This window comes from Calonectris borealis, chromosome 2 (genome assembly GCF_964195595.1).
Source record: "Calonectris borealis chromosome 2, bCalBor7.hap1.2, whole genome shotgun sequence".
Taxonomy (NCBI): Eukaryota; Metazoa; Chordata; class Aves; order Procellariiformes; family Procellariidae; genus Calonectris; species Calonectris borealis.
Window position 1 is genome coordinate 98,286,338 of NC_134313.1, and position 22,556 is coordinate 98,308,893.

At 46.0% G+C, this 22,556-nt stretch overlaps 1 protein-coding gene across 2 annotated transcripts; it reads left to right on the forward strand.

The window, feature by feature from the left end:
* The first annotated feature begins 319 nt into the window (after positions 1-319).
* Positions 320-21,507, forward strand: GCNT2 (glucosaminyl (N-acetyl) transferase 2 (I blood group)). Of its 2 annotated transcripts, none has more exons than XM_075142679.1 (3): positions 320-1,471; positions 18,561-18,653; positions 19,832-21,507. In XM_075142679.1, exons 1-3 carry the CDS (start codon positions 550-552, stop codon positions 20,020-20,022), a joined length of 1,206 nt encoding a protein of 401 aa, XP_074998780.1. In that variant the 5' UTR covers positions 320-549; the 3' UTR covers positions 20,023-21,507. The 2 variants fall into 2 exon arrangements, with proteins under 2 accessions (XP_074998780.1, XP_074998782.1); XM_075142681.1 differs by lacking the exon at positions 320-1,471 and adding an exon at positions 12,354-13,090.
* The last annotated feature ends 1,049 nt before the right edge of the window (positions 21,508-22,556 follow it).

Below are 22,556 nucleotides of genomic sequence, written 5' to 3' on the forward strand. Positions count from 1 at the left end.
GGTCTTACATGGTAGCACGGTGCGCTGAACAAGCCTTTCATAATTCTGAAGCAGCGATGACTGATACACTTGGGTGGTTCAAAAAAAAGTTCCTATAAGTGAAAAAATAGAATGATACAAGAGGTAAATATGAGGTTTTCCTGTCACAAGGTGCACGCACAGGAAGTTTTACAGCTATATGATACGTGTGGGGAGAGTGGAGAGGGAGCAGTTAAGAACATACTCATAAATTGAATTCAGGGACACTGTGGAATATGTAGTGCTGGCTGTTCGTTGCCAAGGCAGTAATTATGCAATGTGTCTGTTTAATCTTCAGGTTGCTGTGGAGCAGCTTCCGTCTGCAAGTTGTTTGCTGCTTATGCTGCTTCCACATCAACAATGACTACGAAACTATTAATATTGAAAGTAAGGACAGCAGCTACATATTATGCATTAAACGGACGCATGCGTTCTCCAGCAGGAAGCAAGCGCAGCCAGCAAAAGAAGCTGTTTGTGGTGTCTGATCTGACCTCTTCACAATATTTCAAGTGAGACTTTCTCTAAGCAGCAATGAATACACTCCGATATTGCTTCTTCGCTGTCTTGATTCTCAGTGCTTCACTTCCATTTGTTTTCTATGCTGTTAATCTGCACGGAGAAAAATCTCTTAAGAGGCTGAATTTCTCGGTGAGTTCAACTTTGGCAGAAGCCTGTAAAGCACTTATTGAAGGTAAGGCGCCCTTTCTGAAGGAAAACACTTTAAAAACATCATTCAGAGAATCCAGTTGCACGGAGTACATCACGCAGAACCACTACATCACCCGCGCCCTCTCAGCCGAGGAGGCTGCCTTCCCCATCGCCTACATCATGACCCTGCACAAGGAGTTCGAGACCTTTGAGCGGCTCTTCAGGGCAGTGTACATGCCCCAAAACGTCTACTGCGTCCACGTGGACGCCAAGGCGCCGGTCCCCTTCCGGCAGGCGGTGGGGCGCCTGGTGGGCTGCTTCCCCAACGCCTTCCTCGCCTCCCGGGCGGAGCGGGTGGTCTATGGCGGTGCCTCCCGCCTGCGGGCCGACCTCCACTGCATGAGAGACCTGCTGGCCTCGGCCGTGCCCTGGCGCTACCTGCTCAACACCTGCGGCCAGGACTTCCCCTTGAAGACCAACCAGGAGATCGTCCGGCTGCTGAAGGGCCTCGGGGGGAAGAACGTCACCCCCGGGGTGCTGCCGCCCCCCCACATCATCGCACGCACCAAGTATGTGCACAGGGAGCAATTATACTCTTTCTTTTCTTTCATGCTGTGGACGTTTGTGCGCAAGGCGCCCCCGCCCCACAACATGACCATCTACTTCGGCTCCGCGTACGTGGCCGTCACCCGGCCCTTTGTGGAGTTCGTGCTGCAGGACCAGCGCGCCATCGATCTATTGGCATGGTCCGAGGACACCTACAGCCCCGACGAGCACTTCTGGGTGACGCTCAACAGGATCCCGGGTGAGTACACCTTCACTTTTGTTTTCTGTAGATAGGTGCGCACATGCACGCACACACACAGAGTCCTACATCTGAGGCTGATTTTGACAAAGCCTAGATGAAAAATTTAATCGGCTTGTAATTGATAAAAAAGGCTTATCTATCAAATAAGTTTACTTGCTCTTTCTGACCACTGAGGGAGACATGACTGCGCCGTGCAGGATGTGCATTACTGTTCTGCATCTGAGCAGGAAGAAGCCCAGGGGATCTAAGTTCAAATTGAAATCCTTGGACATTTCAGCTGATTTAAGCCTTTTACCTGTAAAAATCGAGACGAAGAAAAGAGAAGGAATAAAGATTAAAATATGTAAGGTATGTAAGCATTGTACTGAAGGTGTTTTCTACAAGATGTTCATTTTGCTGGGGGGAATTTTATTTTTCCACAAATAGAAGTCAATTCCTCCCTCTCTATCTATTACTCCAGAGACAGAAGTTCTGAGTGCAGGCTCGAATCTGCTTCTAGTCTGCACGTGCTTTTCTGTGGGCACACACACATGCACACACACCAGCTCTCCCGTGACACCTGCAAAAAACCCATGTACTCATAACTACTACCTAAACTCCATTGTACAAGGTTAAGGATTTGTTCAGAGAAACAGAATCAGAGCCAGTATTTTCATCTTCACTTATGTATTTACAATTAGTTTTACCTCCTTCATACAACTGGGAAAGGGTCAGAAAGATGCACAGGACTTCTCCCCCATGTACATTGCTTTTAGAAGCACCTGCTAGGACTTTACTGCTCCCGATTCTCTAGAGCTTCACAGCGGCCCAAAGCAGGGCTATGGGGAATGGAAGCAAGGATAAATTTCTTCTCCTGTCTTTTTTTTTCTTTCTCCCTCTCCCTACTGTAACTTGTGGGAACGAAAACAAGGAACAGTAACAGAGAGGCAGAGCTTAACCTAAGCAGCAGATTATGGGTCCATTTGGCAAAGCCAGTCTGCTTTCAAATTATCACATAACTCTCTCTGAGAATAGTGCTTGCTCTTCTGATAACTATATTTTACAATTGGCATGCACAAGATGCACAAATGATTACTGATCGAGATATTTATGGTATAATCATCAGCATATCTTATTTGTAGCTAGCTGACTTTTCCAGGAAGCCGGTTGCTGTGATCTTATTGTAGTCCATTGCCTCAGAAGCAATAAACCTGGGACCAGATATGTTCTCCACAATCAGAAACTTTAAGACGGTTGCCATTTGTTGTATGGCACTGTGTGGCTTACAGGCTGCGTATTTCATTATTTACGTCCATGATCATCACTGTACGCTTTCCAGTGTTGCACATTGGCGTAACATTTTTTTGTGCTGGTTCTCTTTGCATCTGAAAGAGGAATCAAAAAAAGATGAAACATTTCCACAGTAGATATGTTTCCTTCCTTTTCCTTTATTCCCTGCCATCATTTTAGAGTGAACAAAAGTGGCCACACAGCTCTGACAGATATACTCAGGGCCACACAGCTCTGACAGATATACCTAAGCTGTTGTCCAGGATTTTGAATCCTAACTTGTAAGCATAGCATGGAGTGTCTCATCTGAACATACCTGAGCCAGATCCAGAGCTCTGAGCAACTCTGGGGTGAGAAGTCCCTCTCGGTGCATGGAGTGTTAGCCTGGGACTTGGTTCCTGGCTCTAACAAAAACCTCTGGTCCAAGTTTGGCCAAGCCACTTCCTTTTAGCTTTTGATGCATACAAACGGAGATAATAGTGTCAAGCAGTGGTCCAGCTGTTAGAACAAATTGTTGGAGGCCTCCAGGCAAGCGGAGAGATCATTTAAGGACCAGGTTGGATGTACAGCATATCATGAAAGAACTAAACCAAACAGATATCTGTAGTTTCAGACAGCCATAATAATCTCAGTTCAGCTAAAAGATAAAAAAAGACTGACTGGTCCTCAAATCTTAAAATAGCATGCGTATTACCCAGAGCCATGCAATGAAGACCAAGACTTTTTTTTAGCTCCCTAAAGGCTAGAGAATTTCAATTCCCATTCAGTTGATTTTCAAATAACAGTCTTAACTTATCTTTGGTATTTATCTTAGGCCACTTATCTCCCACATGACTCCTGTGTGACAGAAAATTCTTGAAAGTCACTTTTCAGATAAGGAAGAGAACCATGGGGAAATTAAGGGAAAGTATTTGCAAAGTATGTAGGCTTGAAGTGACTGGTCCCAAATCACTTCCCTGGGGTCACACAAGAAGGACACACCACTGCAGTGCAGGTTAGCGGCCACATCCCAGGCCAGCAGCGTAACCACTGAGCCACCTTTCCCCTCTCTGCTCACGTAGAGCAGAAAGCAGGTTCTGGCCACTGTGGGAGAGATGTGCATCCACAGTCCATGCTACTGAGTCCTTCAGGGCAACTGAATCTTCTTCCAAGCCAAAATCCTGTCCCCACTGTCATGCAATAGGGTCACAGCGTATGCATGACTTGGGATACAGGCAGTCTCAGGTGATAATCCCTCAGAGTACATACCGACATGTACATTGACATACACATACGTTGGTCCACTAGTAACTTACACATTGTTCAAGTGGGAAAATAAAGGTCAGGAGAAGTAATAGCAGCACTTCTCATTCAGAGACACCAACATGCTTTACAAGGGAGATCAGTGCTATTATTTCCCATTCACAGAAGCAGGCAGAAAGGGGCAAAATTATATTCCCAGTGTCTTAAACCAGACCATGGGCAAAGCCAGCACTGGTGCACTGACACCTGACTCCCAATCTAATGCACTGGATTAAACTGCTTTTTCAGAATTGGCTCACCTGCAGAATAACAGAGCATGGTTGCACCGTTGCTTCCGCACCAGCCCCGTTTCTTTACTAAGGGTGAGGGTGCACAAGATGGCTGAGGGCTAAAAGCTCATTGTTGCCAAAATAGGAAATTTTCTGCTGCTCATCCCTTCCCATTCCCTTCTGCCCACCAGCCCTGTGCCAGGAGCTCTGACAGTTCAACTCACTAGATCTGAAGAAAAACAATCTACTTTTTTTCTGAGTCTGTGAATTGAATTGACTTCGTGAAGAATCTGGCCAGCACTGAAGTCAGCACAAATTAAAGCTGGGGGTGAACATGCAGATGTGAGCAAAAAGGAGAGGAAAATGGGAAGGAGAGGAGGAACAGGAGCCAGACCTTCCCGTTTCAGTGATGGTGAGCCATGAGCCTGGCTCAAACCACCTTCTACAACACCACCACCTCTTTCTAACATCAGAGCTTGGAAGGGTAGGGCAGAAATATTTAAAGGCATTACCTCTGTATTATCAGTATCAACAGTTTCTGTACAATTTTCATCCCAATACAGACAAGAGATGTATTTAGGGAATCCAGCACTGCTAGTTGAACATATTTTTGTTCTTGCATTTAAGACATATTTCTAGGAAATAAGGATATGGAGAAATAAAGTTCAACGTTAAAGTCCCATGGGTTATATTACTCTTACAAACTTTGCCTGTCTAAAACTCACATGCTCAGGTCTTTGTGCTAAAGCTTTTACCTATAGGAAGTTCTCTCACATTGATCACAATGAAACAAGTCTTAGCTTTGTCTGCTTTAATCTTCAAGATTATACCATGCACTCTCCAACTGACAAGTGAATTAGTCATCCTCAAAGCCAAAATAAGTATTTTAAAAGGACTAGCCCATAGACTGAAGAACAAATGTCATTAGTGTGCCAGAGGTAGTTTACTGCAATATCGTGTAAAAATAGCCTCTGTTTTCTACTTTGATCTTTCTGCTAGGTGCTGCTGGCACTGGGCTCATCTATACAGATCGTTCTTCTGTCTTAAATGGTCTGGGTTAACACCAGTCTGGAAAATGTAAAAGAGTTTATTTGCAATCAATCTTTGCCCTGGCTCATTACATAGTCCTATAGATGACTGTGCTGGCAGGACTGAAGGGGCTTGGTAGTTACAGGAATGAACAGCCAGGGTGTTTCAGGAACAGGGAATAAATCTCCAGAGGCCAGAAGTATGTATTTAGATAAGAGGCTCATCTCCCGAAGCACTTTAACCTCTATCTTCATTCCTTCTCTGAACACTGTGACTGAACACACTTGTGCACCTGCAAAGCAAGTCTCTTTCCTACTTCCCTGCATCTGTTTTCCAAGTTTCTTGTTCAGGTTTCATTTTAGGGAATTTCTCCCAAATTCAGGCATGCCAAGAAGGTCCTATTTTATCCAGACCAGAGGGCTCACCACGCTGCTGTTACTATGTGAGGCCTTTCCTGCAGTGCCTTTTGACAGCCACTTGGCAAGTTGACCTCTGCCTGTCCTCTCTGCCCTGTTACAAAGAGAGTAGAACTGTTACTGCAGCCTGGGAAACCCACCCGAGGCATTGTCTCTTTTACCCTTCTTATCCTTCCCTTGTCCAGCTGCTCTGGGTGGCAGCTGTACTCAGGGTGACTTGCTTTACTGGGATATGTGCAACAGCTTCTGCCTTGTGATGGCGACAGCAGTGTTTTAAGTTGCCGTCTTTAGCTTCAAAACTTAACCAACATGCACGGAGATGCTGTACCACTGAAAACCAAATGATGTCTTAGCTATTTAGTCATCAACAGATGCTGGCAGAGCATCCTCTTCTTCACAGGGCTTCTGACCAGAGCCAGCCCTGATGTGCCTTTCACTCTGTTCACTAGCGGATATGAAGGACCTCTTCGTTCCCAGGGGCAGGAGTTGCTACATCTGGGGCCATGGCTACAGCTGGATTTAGAAGTGAATTGCAGTCAAGACTCAAGAAATTGGGTGAAGAAGCAGAGAAGTTTGGGAACGACTCTTCTGAGAGCACACTGGAAAGGCACAATGGAGTGTTGCATTGCGATATCCAAGCTGGCCAAATACTACAAGCAGTCTAGGCATAACAAGAAACCCAGCTATCACCAGGAGAAATTGAGTTTTGCAGCTGCACTCTGATGCTTTTGGGGAAGGATTATTCCTAGCAGGATGCTCTGCCCCCAGAGTTCACTGTGTGGCTCCACAGAAATTGCATGAGCACAACTGAGTGGCCTGTGTAACAAGAGGAGCAAGAACTTCAGGAATATGCTTCATGTGGCATAGTCACTGAGGGAAATGGTTGTGGAATTGCCACCACGCAACTAGCCGGTGTGCCTCCAAAAGGCATTGCATTGCTGCAGAGACAGAGCACAGCACTCTGGACCCCAGCTTTGCACAGACACGTTTGCTTTGCTGATGGTGGTTACACAATTAATGTTTTAGTTGGGAGCAGAAGTGTGCTTCTGAAGTGCTTTCCCTCCAACTGTTCCCTCCTACTGCACACTAGTTTTATTATTCAGATAATGATCTTAGTGCACGAGGGCTGTATTCCTTCTCCGATGGAACCAAACCAGAAGATGTGCATTAGCAACACATCTAGTGCAGTGCAGCAGCTAAGGGGGACACAAGGATTTGAATCAGGAAATAGCCTGCACCACTGCCAAGCACAGTGCTGGTCCTAAAGTGCACACTGGCTAGTATGTGCCAGTAGAAGACTCCGAAACGTCAAGGCCTCATGTTGCATAAGTAGCTAGGCGATGCCTGGTCTTCCACAGTTGCTGTCTCCCACCAGCACACCAGTCTGGTTGTTCCTTCCTTATCTCTACAGCATTTTTCCTGCCTCAGTATTCTTTCCTTGCTCTCCATCTTTTGCCATTTCTCCCATGCTGAACTTCTTTGTTCAGCTGTCATTTGTTTTTCACTGTTCCCCTTCCCTGTTGCTTTCCTTACTTTATGGTAAGTGCAGGAGATTGTAGGTTCTGGCACTCATCCAGGATCCTTGATCCTGGATATCACAAAAAAACCTTGTAATAGAACACTCACATCCAGGCACACTGCTTTTTCTACCTCACCCCAACCCCACTACCCATGTCTCCAGCTCAAATGCACGTATGGCAGGGGAGGGTGGGGACACACTAGGCTACTGGGGGATCACTTGTCCAGGGCATCAGTCTCAGTTTTGCAGAGATGCAATGAGTATTGCCAGTCCCATGATAAGAGCTGTTAAATCCTTAGCAATTCCCTCAGGTTATGAGATGCGAAAGAAAGTTTGCGTGTAGCAACTGGCTATTACAGAAATCACCCACTCATTCCCTGCCCAGTTATCTTCTGGCAACTCAACAAGGCTGCAGACGCATCCTCCCATGCTAGACCAGCCCTTCTAAGCTTCCATGAAAAGACCCTAACATGGGGTTCCTGTCTCTCCCCAAAAATGCTGACGACGTAGCAACGGTGCCATGTTCAGCAATTCTTTGGTTCCTGTCACTGCAGAAAGCACAGCCACTAGTTTGGGTTTGTTTGTCCTCACATGGAGCGCAAGGTGGTTAGCAGCTGTGCCAGCTCTTAGCCACAGTACTGCACCTCTCTTCCCCGCTCTCATTCTGGCCAGCACAAAACTCACCTGGCCACCCACGGACAGTGTGGTCCCACCTCTAGGATGTGCCTTGGTCATGCACATCCCTCCACAGAGATCATGAGTGGCACTTGGCAGTCACTTGGTATAAGGGAAGCTGGGGGTTTGCAGGGAAAGTGCCAAGGCAGAACCACTTTTATTCCTGCTTTCTGCAAGAAGCCTGCAGAATGGGGACCGGTGTGGGTCATATGTCCCAGGCGGGGGGAAAGGAGCACCATGTCACTTTTGCTCTTGTGCCAGTCTGAAAGGGACATTGGGTACACTGCCTGCTGCAAAACTAGACAAACTTTTGCATCAGTGGGAACACGAGCTAGTTGATTACCAGAAGGGGTGGCCCACAGTGTCCTGTGCAAGCCCACAAACCCAGACCACTCTCTGATCTGAATGGGCAGATCACAGAAGCACAGGGTCTCCAGCAGCTTCCCGTCAAGCACAGGCACCTGGGGACATCAGCAACCTCAACCTCTTTGAGTGAGGTTCTTTCTCCTCTGGCTGCTAATCTGACATGGAAATTGGGAACCCATCCATGGAAGATGATTTTGCATTCTAACTTGTGTTTGCTTTTTCAAGGATTCACCCAGGTGTATGCCTACCACAATTTTAAGTGTTTTTGACACAGTTGTGTATTGTGTCTGTCTAAATGCGAAAACTCAGAGTCCCCTCAGCTCTCTCTGAGCAGGATGAAGGTGTGTCCAAAGAAAAGGAACAAAGCTGGAGAAGGGCCTGGAGCACAAGTCTTATGAGGAGCGGCTGAGGGAACTGGGGCTGTTTAGCCTGGAGAAAAGGAGGCTCAGGGGAGACCTCATCGCGCTCTACAACTACCTGAAAGGAGGTTGTAGCAAGGTGGGTGTTGGTCTCTTCTGCCAAGTAACAAGTGATAGGACAAGAGGAAATGGCCTCAAGTTGCACCAGGGGAGGCTTAGGTTGGATATTAGGAAAAATTTCTTCACCAAAAGGGTTGTTAAGCACTGGAACAGGCTGCCCAAGGAAGTCGTTTAATCACCATCCCTGGAGATATTTAAAAGACATGTAGATGCGACGCTTAGGGACATGGTTTAGTGGTGGACTTGGCAGTGCTAGGTTAACAGTTGGACTTGGTGATCTTAAAGGTCCTTTCCAACATAAATGATTCTATGATTCTAAGGTTGCTAACATATTCATTCATTTTGCAAATGATTGGGAAGGAATGAAAATGATAGCTAGTTTTGTTTGCAAGTGGAGTGTTAAACCACCCCTAAACTTTGAAAGTATACCTGCACCATCCTGATGGCAACTCCTCAGTTGGGAGCTGAATGGTAGACAGAAAAATAAGGAAGACAGTTGGCATACAGTATATCTCAGGTAATGGCAGGCATGTGGTGGGTAATGCTGTGAGTGAAGCTAGTATGCTTTCAAGACAGATGGGAGTTGTCCTTGTTAAAATTTCACCGCAGTTTATCTGAAGCTGTAGTTTCACATCCAAACAAAAGCTGGTGGCTCTCAAGGAACATTTCATTCACATGCCTTGGATGTGGGTGTGAGATACAAGAGTATCAACCAGAAAATTCTGAGTGGTATTGCCAGCACATTAATCAATCACGTTAGCCAATTCCTTATTTTTAAGTTTTTATATGGCTGTTTGCTTGTACAAACAGATCTGGTTTTTTTCCAGACGATTTAGCTTGCAGTGAGCTTCTCACTACAGCAACTTAATCTTTCAAAACTACTTTGGTACCTCTCCACCCCACTCTTGTTTGTAGACAGGCTCTTGGAATGATCTTCTCTGCAACGCATACATCATACTAACTTGCACCATTGCGGTTCTGTTCTGCCTGTTAAAATTGTTCCTTTTCCTTAGCTTAGTGCCCACCCAAAGACAGACAGAGAGACAGAAGCTTTTAAATATGACTCCAGACAGTGATGCTGGTTGAATAAGCCATGTTCTAGAAAAGAAGTATTTTGTACCTATGTCTGCAGCATTACTCATATAACTAATCCTTGTTCTCTCATTCATGTTCTCCATTATTTTAATGAGACTTCCTGATTGAGCAAGAACTTCTCACAGGAATAAGGTATAAAAAAAAAAAGGATATTCCTGTGACTGTTATTGAGCCTCATGCCCGCAAAGCTGTTGTAATCTCATCATCAAAACCTTCCTCTTTTGAAAAACCTGCTTAAAGGAAGGTGTTGCAACACAGTAGCAGCAATCACAAATACAGCTTCTTCATGGCAGGATTTCCTGAAAAATTACCCCTGTCCTCTATCCACCATTCAGATATCATAGTTCATCTGAGAAGATATAACTTAAAATAGGGTTTAGTCTCTGTGCAATCTGCAATCATTGGAATTTAAGTACTGCTTTCAATAGGAGCAATACTTTGCTTCACAACCAATTGTTTGCTTCTCACTAAAACACTGCTTAGTGACGATGGGATAAGGAAGGGTAGGTCTTCAAGAAGTCTTTTTGAAAAGCCACAGCTAACAAATGGGCTTGTGTTCCTTCACTTGATTCTCCTTTATCCTCGCAACTATCGGACGTTGGTGTAATAGGCTTCGAATAGCACAACCCCTTGAAGAACAGAATCAGATGAGAGTAATTTAAGGAAGAATTTTTTTCTTTCTAAATTCTGGCATCAGGTAATGTCTGTCACAACTCATGCATGTAACCAACTAAATTTCAATCCATCTGCAGTAACAGAGACTTTTATTGACGTTCCCAGATGCTGAGCTGCCAACAGCCCTTGTTTTTGTTAAGGGGGAACTCCAGTCAGGCCACCTAAACCTGTCCCCTCCTTTCTCCTATGAGCAAATTCATCTGACCACACCTAAAGCTGCGTTACGCGTGTTGAGAGACAAACCCTGCCGCCAGCAGCTTGCCTGGGCAGCTGGGGTGGAAGCTGGAAGAACCATGCCTGAACTGGTGCCGGGGTGGGCACAGGCGGTTCCTGCAGAGCGTCTCTCCCGTTGGTTGTCCTTGGCACCCAGCGTGTCCCCACAGGTCCAGCTTACTCCCGTGTCGGGAAGCTGGTGTTTCCTGACCAGCCCTGTAAAGTTCACCTCCTGTGATGCAGGACCGCAACCATGCCAAAGACACTAGAGTTAGTTTATGGGTCAATAACAGCTCAGAAAAACCTCCTTCAAAACATATCACCAAATGAAGCCACTAGAACTGAGACACTTTCCTTATTATCCGCCAGATGATTCAACACAGGAGGTGCAGTTTAGCTCTCTTATGACTGTCAACAGCCTTACGGCTCAAGGAGATGGCATGCATTGCCTTAATTCAGACCGCTGTCTTGAAAGAAGTAGTTTTAAATAAGCTGCTTTTTTTCCTGAGTTTTGTTTCCTTCTCTCCAGGTTCTGAGGTCTGCTTTAAAGCTTGACAATCTTGAGTTTATTTTAGTTAATCTCTCACTCCTCCACACACACATTTTTGCATTCACATACCCCACCGAAATGAAAATTTATGGTGGCAAAATACAAAATTGAGTCTTTGTATATATTTAAGGAGGGGTGGTGTTTTTTTTCCTCCATTGTTTCAATCTCATCTTGAAAGAAAATCTCTTCTTCTGAGGACTCCCGTATATCTTTACCAGCCACCTCCCTCCCATGGACAGGTGGGAGAACTTGTCTCACAGGACAAACAAGAAAACAGACAAACCAGGATTTCAGTGCAAATCGTTCTTGCATGCTGTCTTATGAGCCTGGTCAGACAAATTCTTGTTGCTGTACAGGGTTGAGAGGTGACCGTTTCCATCCTACCCGCATTTGCTCATCAGCTTCTCTCCATCCTCCTAACACTGACAGCTTAATTCCTTGATTTCTCCCTATTGCAGTTCTGTAAGATGACAAAAGTTGAAAAAAAACCCCAAACAAAGCTAATTTACTGTTGGAGAACCTGGAAGAGACTAAAATAGATTGGAGGAACCTGGGAGTGAAGCCCTGTGTCCATGCGCGGGACTTCTCATGCAGCTAGGAGGATTGCAAGGGCAGTGGCTACCGCCAGAAGACAGGGCCGGCCTGCGGGGCGCACGTCCCCTTGCCCGCAGCCCTGCCAGCACCCGACGGGGGGCTCTGTCTGGGAAGGCGCCGTGGAAGCGGCAGGCGCGGGGAGCACCCTGGGGCGCTGGGCCAGCTGTGGGCGGTGGCGAGGCTGCCCTTCCCAAGCGTGGGAGGCGGCTTGCGGCAGTGCGTTTCACGGGTCAGCCTCGCATTTGTGTCCTCTTGGCGTGGGACCGCCCGGGAGGTGCCGGCCAGGCCAGGGGTGGGCCGAGGCTGGTGGTGTGGGCCATGCGGTGGCGGCGGGCGGTGGGGCTGCTGGTGGCCACCACGGTGCTGCTGGGCACTGCCATGTTGCTGCGGCATGGCGGGCGGCAAGTGGTGGGCTCCCCAGAGGCCGCGGCGCTGGAGCGGGCGTGCGGCACGCTGCTGGCCGGGCAGGCCTCCCGCCTGAGGGGCAGGCAGCTGCAGCCAGCGCCGGGGGCAGCCCCCTGCAGCACGTATGTGTCCCGCAGCCGCTACATCACCCGCGCCCTCTCAGCCGAGGAGGCTGCCTTCCCCATCGCCTACATCATGACCCTGCACAAGGAGTTCGAGACCTTTGAGCGGCTCTTCAGGGCAGTGTACATGCCCCAAAATGTCTACTGCGTCCACGTGGACGCCAAGGCGCCGGCCCCCTTCCGGCAGGCGGTGGGGCGCCTGGTGGGCTGCTTCCCCAACGCCTTCCTTGCCTCCCGGGCGGAGCGGGTGGTCTATGGCGGTGCCTCCCGCCTGCGGGCCGACCTCCACTGCATGAGAGACCTGCTGGCCTCGGCCGTGCCCTGGCGCTACCTGCTCAACACCTGCGGCCAGGACTTCCCCTTGAAGACCAACCGGGAGATCGTCCGGCTGCTGAAGGGCCTCGGGGGGAAGAACGTCACCCCCGGGGTGCTGCCGCCCCCCCACATCATTGCACGCACCAAGTATGTGCACAGGGAGGGGGCCGGGCACAACGCCTCGGGGCTGGTCACCCCCCGGCTGCGCAAGGCGCCCCCGCCCCACAACATGACCATCTACTTCGGCTCCGCGTATGTGGCCGTCACCCGGCCCTTTGTGGAGTTCATGCTGCAGGACCAGCGCGCCATCGATCTGCTGGCCTGGTCTGAGGACACCTACAGCCCCGACGAGCACTTCTGGGTGACGCTCAACAGGATCCCAGGTAGGACATAAGGCCTGGGGAGGGTGTGGGGGTCTCCACCCCGGCACCTGCCACTCCGGCACCTGCCACCACTTGGCCATTGCATGGTGCCTGCTCTTTGTGGTGGCCACCACAGCTCACCTCTCCATGGTTTCCAGATGTGGCTCTTGGTGGTGCCCACCAGTGGGCTTGTCGCCACTCCCATTGTTTCACATGGAGAAACACCCAGGCAGGTGACAGCCCATGTTGGTGGCACTAGTGGTGAGTGAGGAAGGCGTACTCAACCTCCTTGAGTTTGATGTCTTGGAGATTTATCCACTTGGCTGAGCTGTCTTCTGGTGGGAACAGCACCCATGAGTGGCTAGGGGAGGTCCCCAGCGGTGGTGGACTTTGCAGTGTGATGGGTTTAGGGACATCACATGCCTTCCTGCTTAGCAGCAGCTGTCCTGCCCCATGAAGATCCAAGGACGTAGCTTGGCATCCACTTGGCTTCCACCCTCTTCGGCCATACTGTCTCACTAGTCCCACGTGTACTTCCTTGTACCATCCTGCTTCTCCAAAAGCCACCAAAGGGGTTTGTGAATTTCCAGGTCCCTCTCACACACTGGTGGGCTGCACGCCTTCACTTGTACGGGAGAGGGTATGCACTTGCCCACCTATATGTGGCCCGCCCCAAGCCCTGCGTGTTTCCCAAACATAAATACATGGCCCCAAAGTCCAGCAAAAGTTATGGTTGATTTCAACCAGATCTTGCAGAATAGTATTCCCAAGGGTGATATGTACACCATTTCAGGCAGATTTCTGAAGTACAAACTCCTGTGCATCAGCTTATAAAGTGCAGGAGAAAAGCTCAGATCAGTTGGTGGCACAGAAGTGTAAAGAAGTTGTTCCCTTCCCTAGAGAGAGATGCCGACAAGGAAGCACAGGCTGCTCCAGGAGACTGGTGAAGACTAGCCCGGTGGCAGCTAGGTTTTAACCTATGTGTTGGTTTGATCCTGGAATCACAGGTACGGGACTTGGAGGTCAAGGCAAATCAGGCAGCCTTTTATGCTGCAAGATTTCCAGCCCAATGTTGGTTTATGTGCACGTTACAGAAATGCCAGTGCAGTGGCTCATTTTGTGTAAGCTGCGGATGTTTGTCTTCATAACACATGGTAGCGATGCAAGGAGGAAAGGGAGTGGGCTGCCGCTCGGAGCCAACGCCTGCAGATCAACTCTCACTGGAATTGCAATGGCAAAAAACCAGGAAGGGCTTAGCAGAGAAGGAGGTTGTGTTTCCTTTGTCCTGTGGATGAGGTCCAGGCTCTGAAGCAGTGTTTTTCCTGCCTCCAAACCTCCGCCACTGAGGGAAGACATGAAATTAAAGGCATCGGAGGGGCTGGCCTGTCTTTCCAGTCACTTGTGACTGTCTTCACACCTGAGTGGTGCAGTTCTGGTGGCGGCTCTTTCTAAGAGCTGGTGGTGGCAAACTCATTTCCAGGGCAGTGCTTAGTACTGCTGCCCGCGAGGCGGCTCTTCCCCCCTCCTCGTTTTCAGGGACAAAACTCTGCTAACTTTGATGGAGCGGGAGACGAGAGGTGGACAAAAGTAGAGTGAGCAACTCATGCTGAACTTTATATTAACTTTCACATCAGCACCACTTTTCAGAAAACCGTACTTATAAGAACAGGACCGCAGAACAGCTTCTGAATCTGAAATCAGTTGCTCAAACAAATATTTAAAGGACAATGTGGTAAATCCATATTTTTTTCCCAGTGCTGAGCTACATTTTCCCTCACTCTTTAATTAACTTACAAAAATGCCTGGTTTACTCAATTTGGGAGACGAGTGAATAATGTGAAGTCAGTAGTTTTGTAATCCTGGAAGGCAGTGCCTTCCAGTGTTTTTGTGGATGTCCTGGAGTCGTTCCTGTTTTGTCCGTCATCTTTCTGCTTTCCCACCGTGTCAGCATTTTCCAGGTCTTTCCGCACACCACATTTAGTGCCATCTGTTGTGAATTGATTTTTAATTTGGGATGATAATGCACGTCCCAGGCCATTTAAAGTGTTTATCCCTTGCCATCGCTGCCTCTTTTTGACTTTTATAAAGTCTTATCTTTAGGTTAATGCTTTCTGCAAAAGGGTAATATTTTCTGAATTTTCCCCAGGACAAAACCACACTTTTTGGCATGTTATTTTATTTGATAATGGCTCAATATACAAAGGGGGAGAAATAAGGTTGTGAAGTTCTGGCTACAGCTGCCACATATCTCTGTAATGGCAAAGTGCTATGGTGGTTCTGTTGTTGGATCATACGGTCTTTTTGCATTTGGTATAAAAGTCATGACTCAGTATTTGCAAACAACCATCCTTACTTACCAGGAACAAGTCATCCTTAAAAACACAGAGCAAAGCAAGCAAACAGAAAAAAAACCTGATGTTTAACCTAATCCCATCCAATTTCTCAAAAAAACCCAACCCCAAAACCAAACCCCCCTGACATTAAACAGTGCGTTTAGGTTCTGGTTTGTCCTTCACAAGCAAAATAGTTGTTGTGTTATGGTAACTGTAGAGGTACTGTATTTGTTGCCACCCAAGGAGGGAACAGAAAAAAAACAAAATTGTAACAAAATCTTACCTTGCTTTCACCTTTAATTTTTAGAAAACTCCAAGGTTGGGATGATGACACTCTCGCAGCTACCATTTCAGCACCAAGGGCTTCTTGTGTGTGCTGCGGTCACCAGCTGAAACTGTGCCTTACAGAACTGCTGGCAAATCACCCCATTTAGGATTATAGTTAACCAGCAAAATAAATACACATTTTAAGTGAAGTTATGAAAATCGGGAAGAGGGCTAATTGGCCTTAAAGAAAGAGAGAGGTCAGAACTAGAGATTAAAATGTCTGTTCTATTGTAGTTAAAATCATATCTGAAGGGCTCAGGTTCCCTGTCTTTGCACAGGTCCCACAACTCCAAACCAGTGCTATTATGCATTTTGTACAAGCTCTAAAAGGCCTTGTTCTCATCTCATTGTACATCGAGGAAAATTGCCATCGTTTCAGTATGCAGAGTCAGTAGAAATGACGGATAATAATACAAAAGTTATGAAGATGTTTTCATAAAAAGCTGCATGGTTCCCTCCCTGCCACTCATGTAATTGTTTCCTTTAAAAGGAAAACAGGAGGAAGTAGGAATAACAGGCCTTAAATATCCCTATTAAAAATCTGGAAGAAAAACACTTGAAAATGTTTAGCTGTTAAAACAGCCTAACTTTTGCTTCAGCTATGATTAGATTATTATCAGGTGCTATTAGTATTTATTAATAGCAATAATACTTAACATTGTTATTGCTATCGGACTCCCCACCCCCTGCGTGTACAACAGATTGACAAAAATCACAGAGGGCCATCCGTTACGGGGGGTTCTGGGACAGGGGCTGAGCTTCAGCAGTGCGTGAGGAGCACGGAGCAGCGGTGCCCCAGCTTATCCCAGCACCCCTCGGCTCCAGCCTCCCACTGCTCGGGGTGTGCAGGGAGCAGCCAGGTTGGTACAAATCCTCTCCTCCCCGGTCACCGCCACCAGTCAGTGCTGGCGCTTATGCTGCATTTGTTAAAAAGCTTGAGTCCCAGGTACCCCTCAGCGGTAACACTGCAGTAATTCTTTGCATTTGAGCAAGTCAGTCTTTTCCTTTGCTTTCAGCTTCATTAGGGAAAGAAGAAATAACGTCTGTGTTTTTGTACCTGCTGGCATGCACGTTGGCTCCCCACACGTTGCCTGTTCTGCCTTTTGATAGCTCAGGGACAGCACTGGTCATTGCTTGCTGGGCAGGAAAGAATAAAAGATGGTTAGTGTCCTGGTTTTGGCTGGGATAGAGTTAAATTTCTTCCTACTGCTGTGTTTTGGATTTAGTATGAGAAGAATGTTGATAACGCACTGATGTTTTCAGTTGCTGCTAAGTACCCTGCTAGTCAAGGACATTGAGCTTAAAAAAAAACAAGCGCTGGGAGGGAGCACAGCCAGGACAGCTGGCCCAGCTGGCCAACAGGGTATTCCATACCATGTGACGTCATGCTCAGTATATGAATGGTAGGCATGATCCAGGAAGTAGCGATCGCTACTTGGTTATTGGTCAGCACAGGTGGTGAGCAATTGCATTGGGCATCACTCACTTTGTACATTCTATCATTATTATTATTATTTTCCATTTTCTGTTCTGTTAAACTGTCTTTATCTCAACCCACGAGTTTTTCTCACTCTTACCCTTCTGATTCTCTCCCTGTCCCACTGGGGGTGGAGGGGGGGGAGTGAGTGAGCAGCTGCGTGGTATTTGGCTGCCTGCCAGGTTAAACCACGACAGTTAGTTTTTTCCAAGCAAGCAAGCAAGTCATATGCAAGTGTTTGTGCTACAGTGAGAAATTGGAGCATTTCCAGCTTTTCTTAGCGAAGTGGTTTGTATATCGGGTGGCAGTTACACAGTCCATGTCATTGTTTTATTCTTCAACAACTGATTGAGCCAATAAGAAAGACAAAATTTGCTGAAAGGGATAAGTTCATAGAAAGCTTTTACGATTTTATATCTTTGGTTTTTTTTTTTTTCTTGTATTCTGAAGTCAGTTTTAGGGAGTACTTCAATAAACTTCTTTCACTGAATTGAATATGATACTGCAGTACAGATCAGACAGGGAGGTTTCCCCAGCTGTACCTACCTGTTCAGCTCTTGCTTTTAAAGGCAAAGACTTCATCCCATGGCGATGGTCTGTTATAGCTACTGCCTTGTGCTGACGATACTGAAATTCCCTTGACTCACAGCAGTTTCCTACACATTGCATACATATTGTCTGTTTACTCTTCAGCAAATACCAAACACTGCATGTTCAGCATTTCCCCCTTAATTACTTAAAATGGATGTTTGCTAGGTTATAGCAGGACTGGATCATTTACTGATGAGGAGAGGTCCTCTTACAAGTTTATCTCCTAGATAGGTCCTGTGATTTGCCTATACTTACATATATTATTATATAACATTATAAGCTATAGTTGAGTTTCAAAAACTCCATCCAGTTATACCATGTTTGAATTTGTTCTGATAGCCTCTTTTCTCAAAAAAAAAAAAAAAAAAAAACAAACCAGAAAGGTTTTACCATTAAATTCATGTGAAGGTACTAAGTGTCAGTGGCCCAGTGTTCAAATAGCCCTCGGAAGGCTGTGCTAGTTGGGAGGATGACATGAGTGATCGTACATGCATGCAGTATCATACTGAGGCTGTTGCAAAAGAGGGATTTTATTTCTCAAGTGAAATGTTTAGGTCTCTTGGGCTGACATCTTGTTTATGTCATGAAAGTTGCTTTCAGTGAAGAAACTTGACAACAAGGTTAGCAGCCAGACATCTATTGATGCATATTCCTAAGAATTTCATCCCAGTTCTCTGGAGAAAGGTCCCAGAGAGTGGACATAAACCTGAACACATAACTGTTAAAAGAACTAATTGTTTGATTTTCTGTTATCTAATTGCAGGTGTCCCAGGATCCATGCCCAACGCATCATGGGAAGGTGACCTGAAAGCGGTGAAGTGGATTGATATGGAAGAGAGCCATGGAGGTTGTCACGGTAATGTGTACATTTTTCTCCATTTCTTCTTCCTGTTCATATAGTGAAAAACACTCGACTGTTGTTCCTGTACTTAAACAGCCTCTAATCATAATGTGAGACAGTCTTTAGACAGCACTTCATCAGAGAGAAGACATTAAAAAGGAGTCACCTCCTTCACAGTCCATATGTGAATGATAGTAGCCACATAAACAGTGAGAAAGCTGGAACAGTTGCTTCTTCATCAGGAATTTTATAGAATATAAAGCCTTGGGAAGGGGGATATTTGGTAGTGCTTAGGGCTCACATGAGTTAGCTGACTATTTTCTTGAAGGCCTTGGGGGCATTTTCTTGCAGGTGGGTGGGAATAACCTGTGTGTATGTCCCACGCTGGGATGCAGATGCGCTAGAGCCAGCAGCAGCGTGCAGGGCAGGTGTCCTGTGTGAACTTGGACAAATCCCAGCTCTCAGCTGGGCACCGATGCCTGCCAGAGCTACAGCTGACGAGGAACCCAAGGAGCTGTGGGCTGACGATGACGGCTGAGCTTTGAGTTTTCCTATGTCATGTTACTTCATGACATGACATTAGCAGTAGATAGTCTCTGTATGGCACAATTAATTTTTCAGTCACTAGTTTGTACATTGCGTACTGCTACTACTTCTGACATATCCACTTGGGACGAGAAAGGGAATGCCAAAATACTAATGACATAAATTTTATTTCAAGAATTCTTAATCCATAACATAGTTGTTTGTATTGAGGAGAAAAATTTTGAGAACTTCAGTCAGCTTCAATTACAGCAGTTTCACATCCGCATAGCTACATTGAAATCAGTGAAATTACACCAATACCACCCCGAAATAGTTAGTGGAAAATCTAGTATGAGTAAAAGTATTGGTTTCTCGTCACTGACAGAAGGAAATTCCCCTTTGCTGTGTTTCACCCTCGTCTGAGAAAAAGTCTCAAATAGTAACACTTCTTTTCTGAGCTATCTATCTCCTTATTTTGCTAATTATTTATTCTGAAGTAACTTTCTTCATTTCATCCCATTATTCATACTTATTCCCATTGCATGTGCAGTAGGCCTTTTAGCATGTTTGTTGTGCAGGAGATTATTTATAGTGGCTTTGCACATAAAACTTCTCAAAAAGAATGATTTGGATCCTTGATTCTGACGTTTTCCTTTGTCTTTTGGCAGGCCATTATGTGAGAGGCATTTGTGTATATGGAACAGGCGACCTCAAGTGGCTTTTTAACTCCACCTGTATGTTTGCAAATAAGTTTGAGCTCAGAACGTACCCTCTGACTGTGGAGTGCCTGGAGCTGAGACATCGGCAGAGAACCTTGTCCCAGAGTGAGGTTCAGGTGGAACCCAACTGGTATTTTTAGCTAGCAAAACCCCAGGCTACAGCATCCATAAAAGTGGTCACGAGAATAGCAGCAGCAATCTTAATTTCTGCTGTGCTAGAAGCACAAACTCATGAGACCGGTTTCTTTAGGATTTTCTGTAGATGCAGCTCGGGTCAGCTTGTCTCACACTGTCTGCAAATCTCACCTTCCACTTAACACCCAGAGGCCAAAGTGCAAGAGATCCAAAAAGAGACACCAGGGCAAAGCTCCTCTTGCAGCTGGAGGAGCTTTGCACTTCTAATGGGCTGTTTTCCAGCCGCAACTCTTGTCTTGCTACACTGTCATTGCTATCTTTTTCTATAAAAATATAAAGAGAGTCATGCATCCCTGGCACTTCTCGTGTCTAAAAGAGAAGTGTGCACATGTGGTAAGCAAAAAGGTAATGAGTCACGGTCAGCAAGATCTTAAAAGCAGGAACACAACTGCTGGCTATACATACAGATACCGTTTTGTCAAAGATACTGATATTTACTGCAGAGAACTGACGGAAAAGTACTGGAAATGGAATAAAGATGCTGCACTCCCAGATCTTACCTGTTCTTTAAATATCTGTCAGGACAAGGTTTGTAAGAGAAAATGGCATCTTTTACTAGATCAATGGGTGTGGTTAGAAAAATCAGATAGGCTTTCAGGCACAGGAGCCCTTTTCCATGTCTGAAAAACGGGGGCTTGCATATTTATCTTACTTGGCCAACTAACAGAACACGAAAAAATAAAAAACCTCTCTACACACAGATTTTGGCCCACCAGTGTCCTTAGATCATCATGTGTAAGGCCACAGAGGAAGAGATGGAAAGCGGGGAAGGAAGTAGCAAGACAAACATTTTCATGACTGAAAGTAACTGAGCTTTGGCAATAACTCAGTAATTCTGTGTCATATTTTGATATGGCATAAGCCTTCTTCCCAAGTGTCCTTCCTTTCATCTTCGTATAATGGTTAATGCACATACTTAACCTTGGGGTTTACTTCATCACAGCCCTATTTTTATTCCCCAATAACTACCACTAGAGGGAGGCCATCAAGTATCTGAGCAGATTTTCCCTTCCAAGTCTCCGCAACCCTTTAAACCACACAAAATCTCAACAGACTAAGCATGCTGCAGAGAAAAAATCAGTGCTCGGGAAGATTTTAGTACGGCAAACAGAAGGTAAAAGTTACAGGTATCGGTCATCATGTCCTAAAAAACAAAGCAAGGAAGCAAAACTATGAATGCTTCTTCATGTAGCTAGACGGTTGTATTTACGTGGCATTTTAGCAGCGCTGTTGAGTGACCCAGTCAGCAGCATGGAGGCGGTATAAATCCAGATGCCTGAATCTAAGGAGAGTGTGTGCTGCTCTCCTGTCTCTCTTCTGAACAAGCGATGATGGCTCAAAGAGTACCTCTTGAACAACAGCAATTTACCGCCAACTTAATTAAAACTTTGCTAATTTCAGGGTCTTTTAGCAAACTGGATTGCAAACTGCAGCAGTTCAGAAACGACAACACATCATATTTAAATGTCCTGAAGCATGGCTGGCAACCGCCAGGGAAGGTTCTCAACAGGCAGGATTTGCTTCAGTCAGCTTATTCTGCATTTATCACTGCCAACACCTAATAACGCAGATCCCTGCAGAAAGGCACGAAGAATTTACCTCTAGAGCAGAACTTTGGTGGAAATCCTGTTCAGTTTTTTAGGGAGGGGAGAATAAGAGGGCTTTGCTAACTTACTGCCATGGTGGCAGCTTAAGAGAGAAGTATTTCAGAGAGAGTAATTCTTTTAAAGAGGGAGTTTTAGCGTGTCCAACTTGAGAGGTCTGGAACCAGCCCCCCTTTTGCTTTATCAAGCTGAATATTCCCCCAATTGAAACATTCTAAATAAAATAAAGGCATTCTCACCATTTTATGTGAATATTTAAAGTACCACAGAGTACAAACAAGATTACTTTTCATTGTTCAGACTCTGCAGGCAAAAGGCAAAATATTACCCAACAGCAGAAGCAGTAAGCTTGGCAGTTTGAAACTACATATATAAAAGGGTATTGTACTCCGAGCCTGAACAAATATAGGTATTTTAAGACTGGGTTATATTACCTGTTTAAGTAAGAACCCAGAAAAAATATCACAGCTGGTTAGTCTATTAAGAGACCATGCTACTTCCATGTTACGTTTCTCTGGAAGTCAATTAATTTGTTTTCATTGTGTGCCTGATTTTGGGCACAACACCTGCCTCATCAGCCTCTTCTTTTTTTTTTAAAGAAAGAACATTACAGTTAATCACTGTTTGTGAAGTGATGTGGAAAGAAAAGAGGGAATAGAACAACTTCTGGCAGCCAAGCTCAAGAAATGCATCTGAACCAGTGTGACCTAACAGTATTAGCAGTACTTGGAATGGCAGCAAAAGACAGGGAGAGATGAAAAACTGGAGGAGGTGGCTGGTAGGAAGGACGTTAAGGAGGGTTAGACTCCTGTGCACAACAGTAACAACAGTGATTCAGTTCAGCAACTGCGGTGCACCTCCGTAGGGGGAGCTTG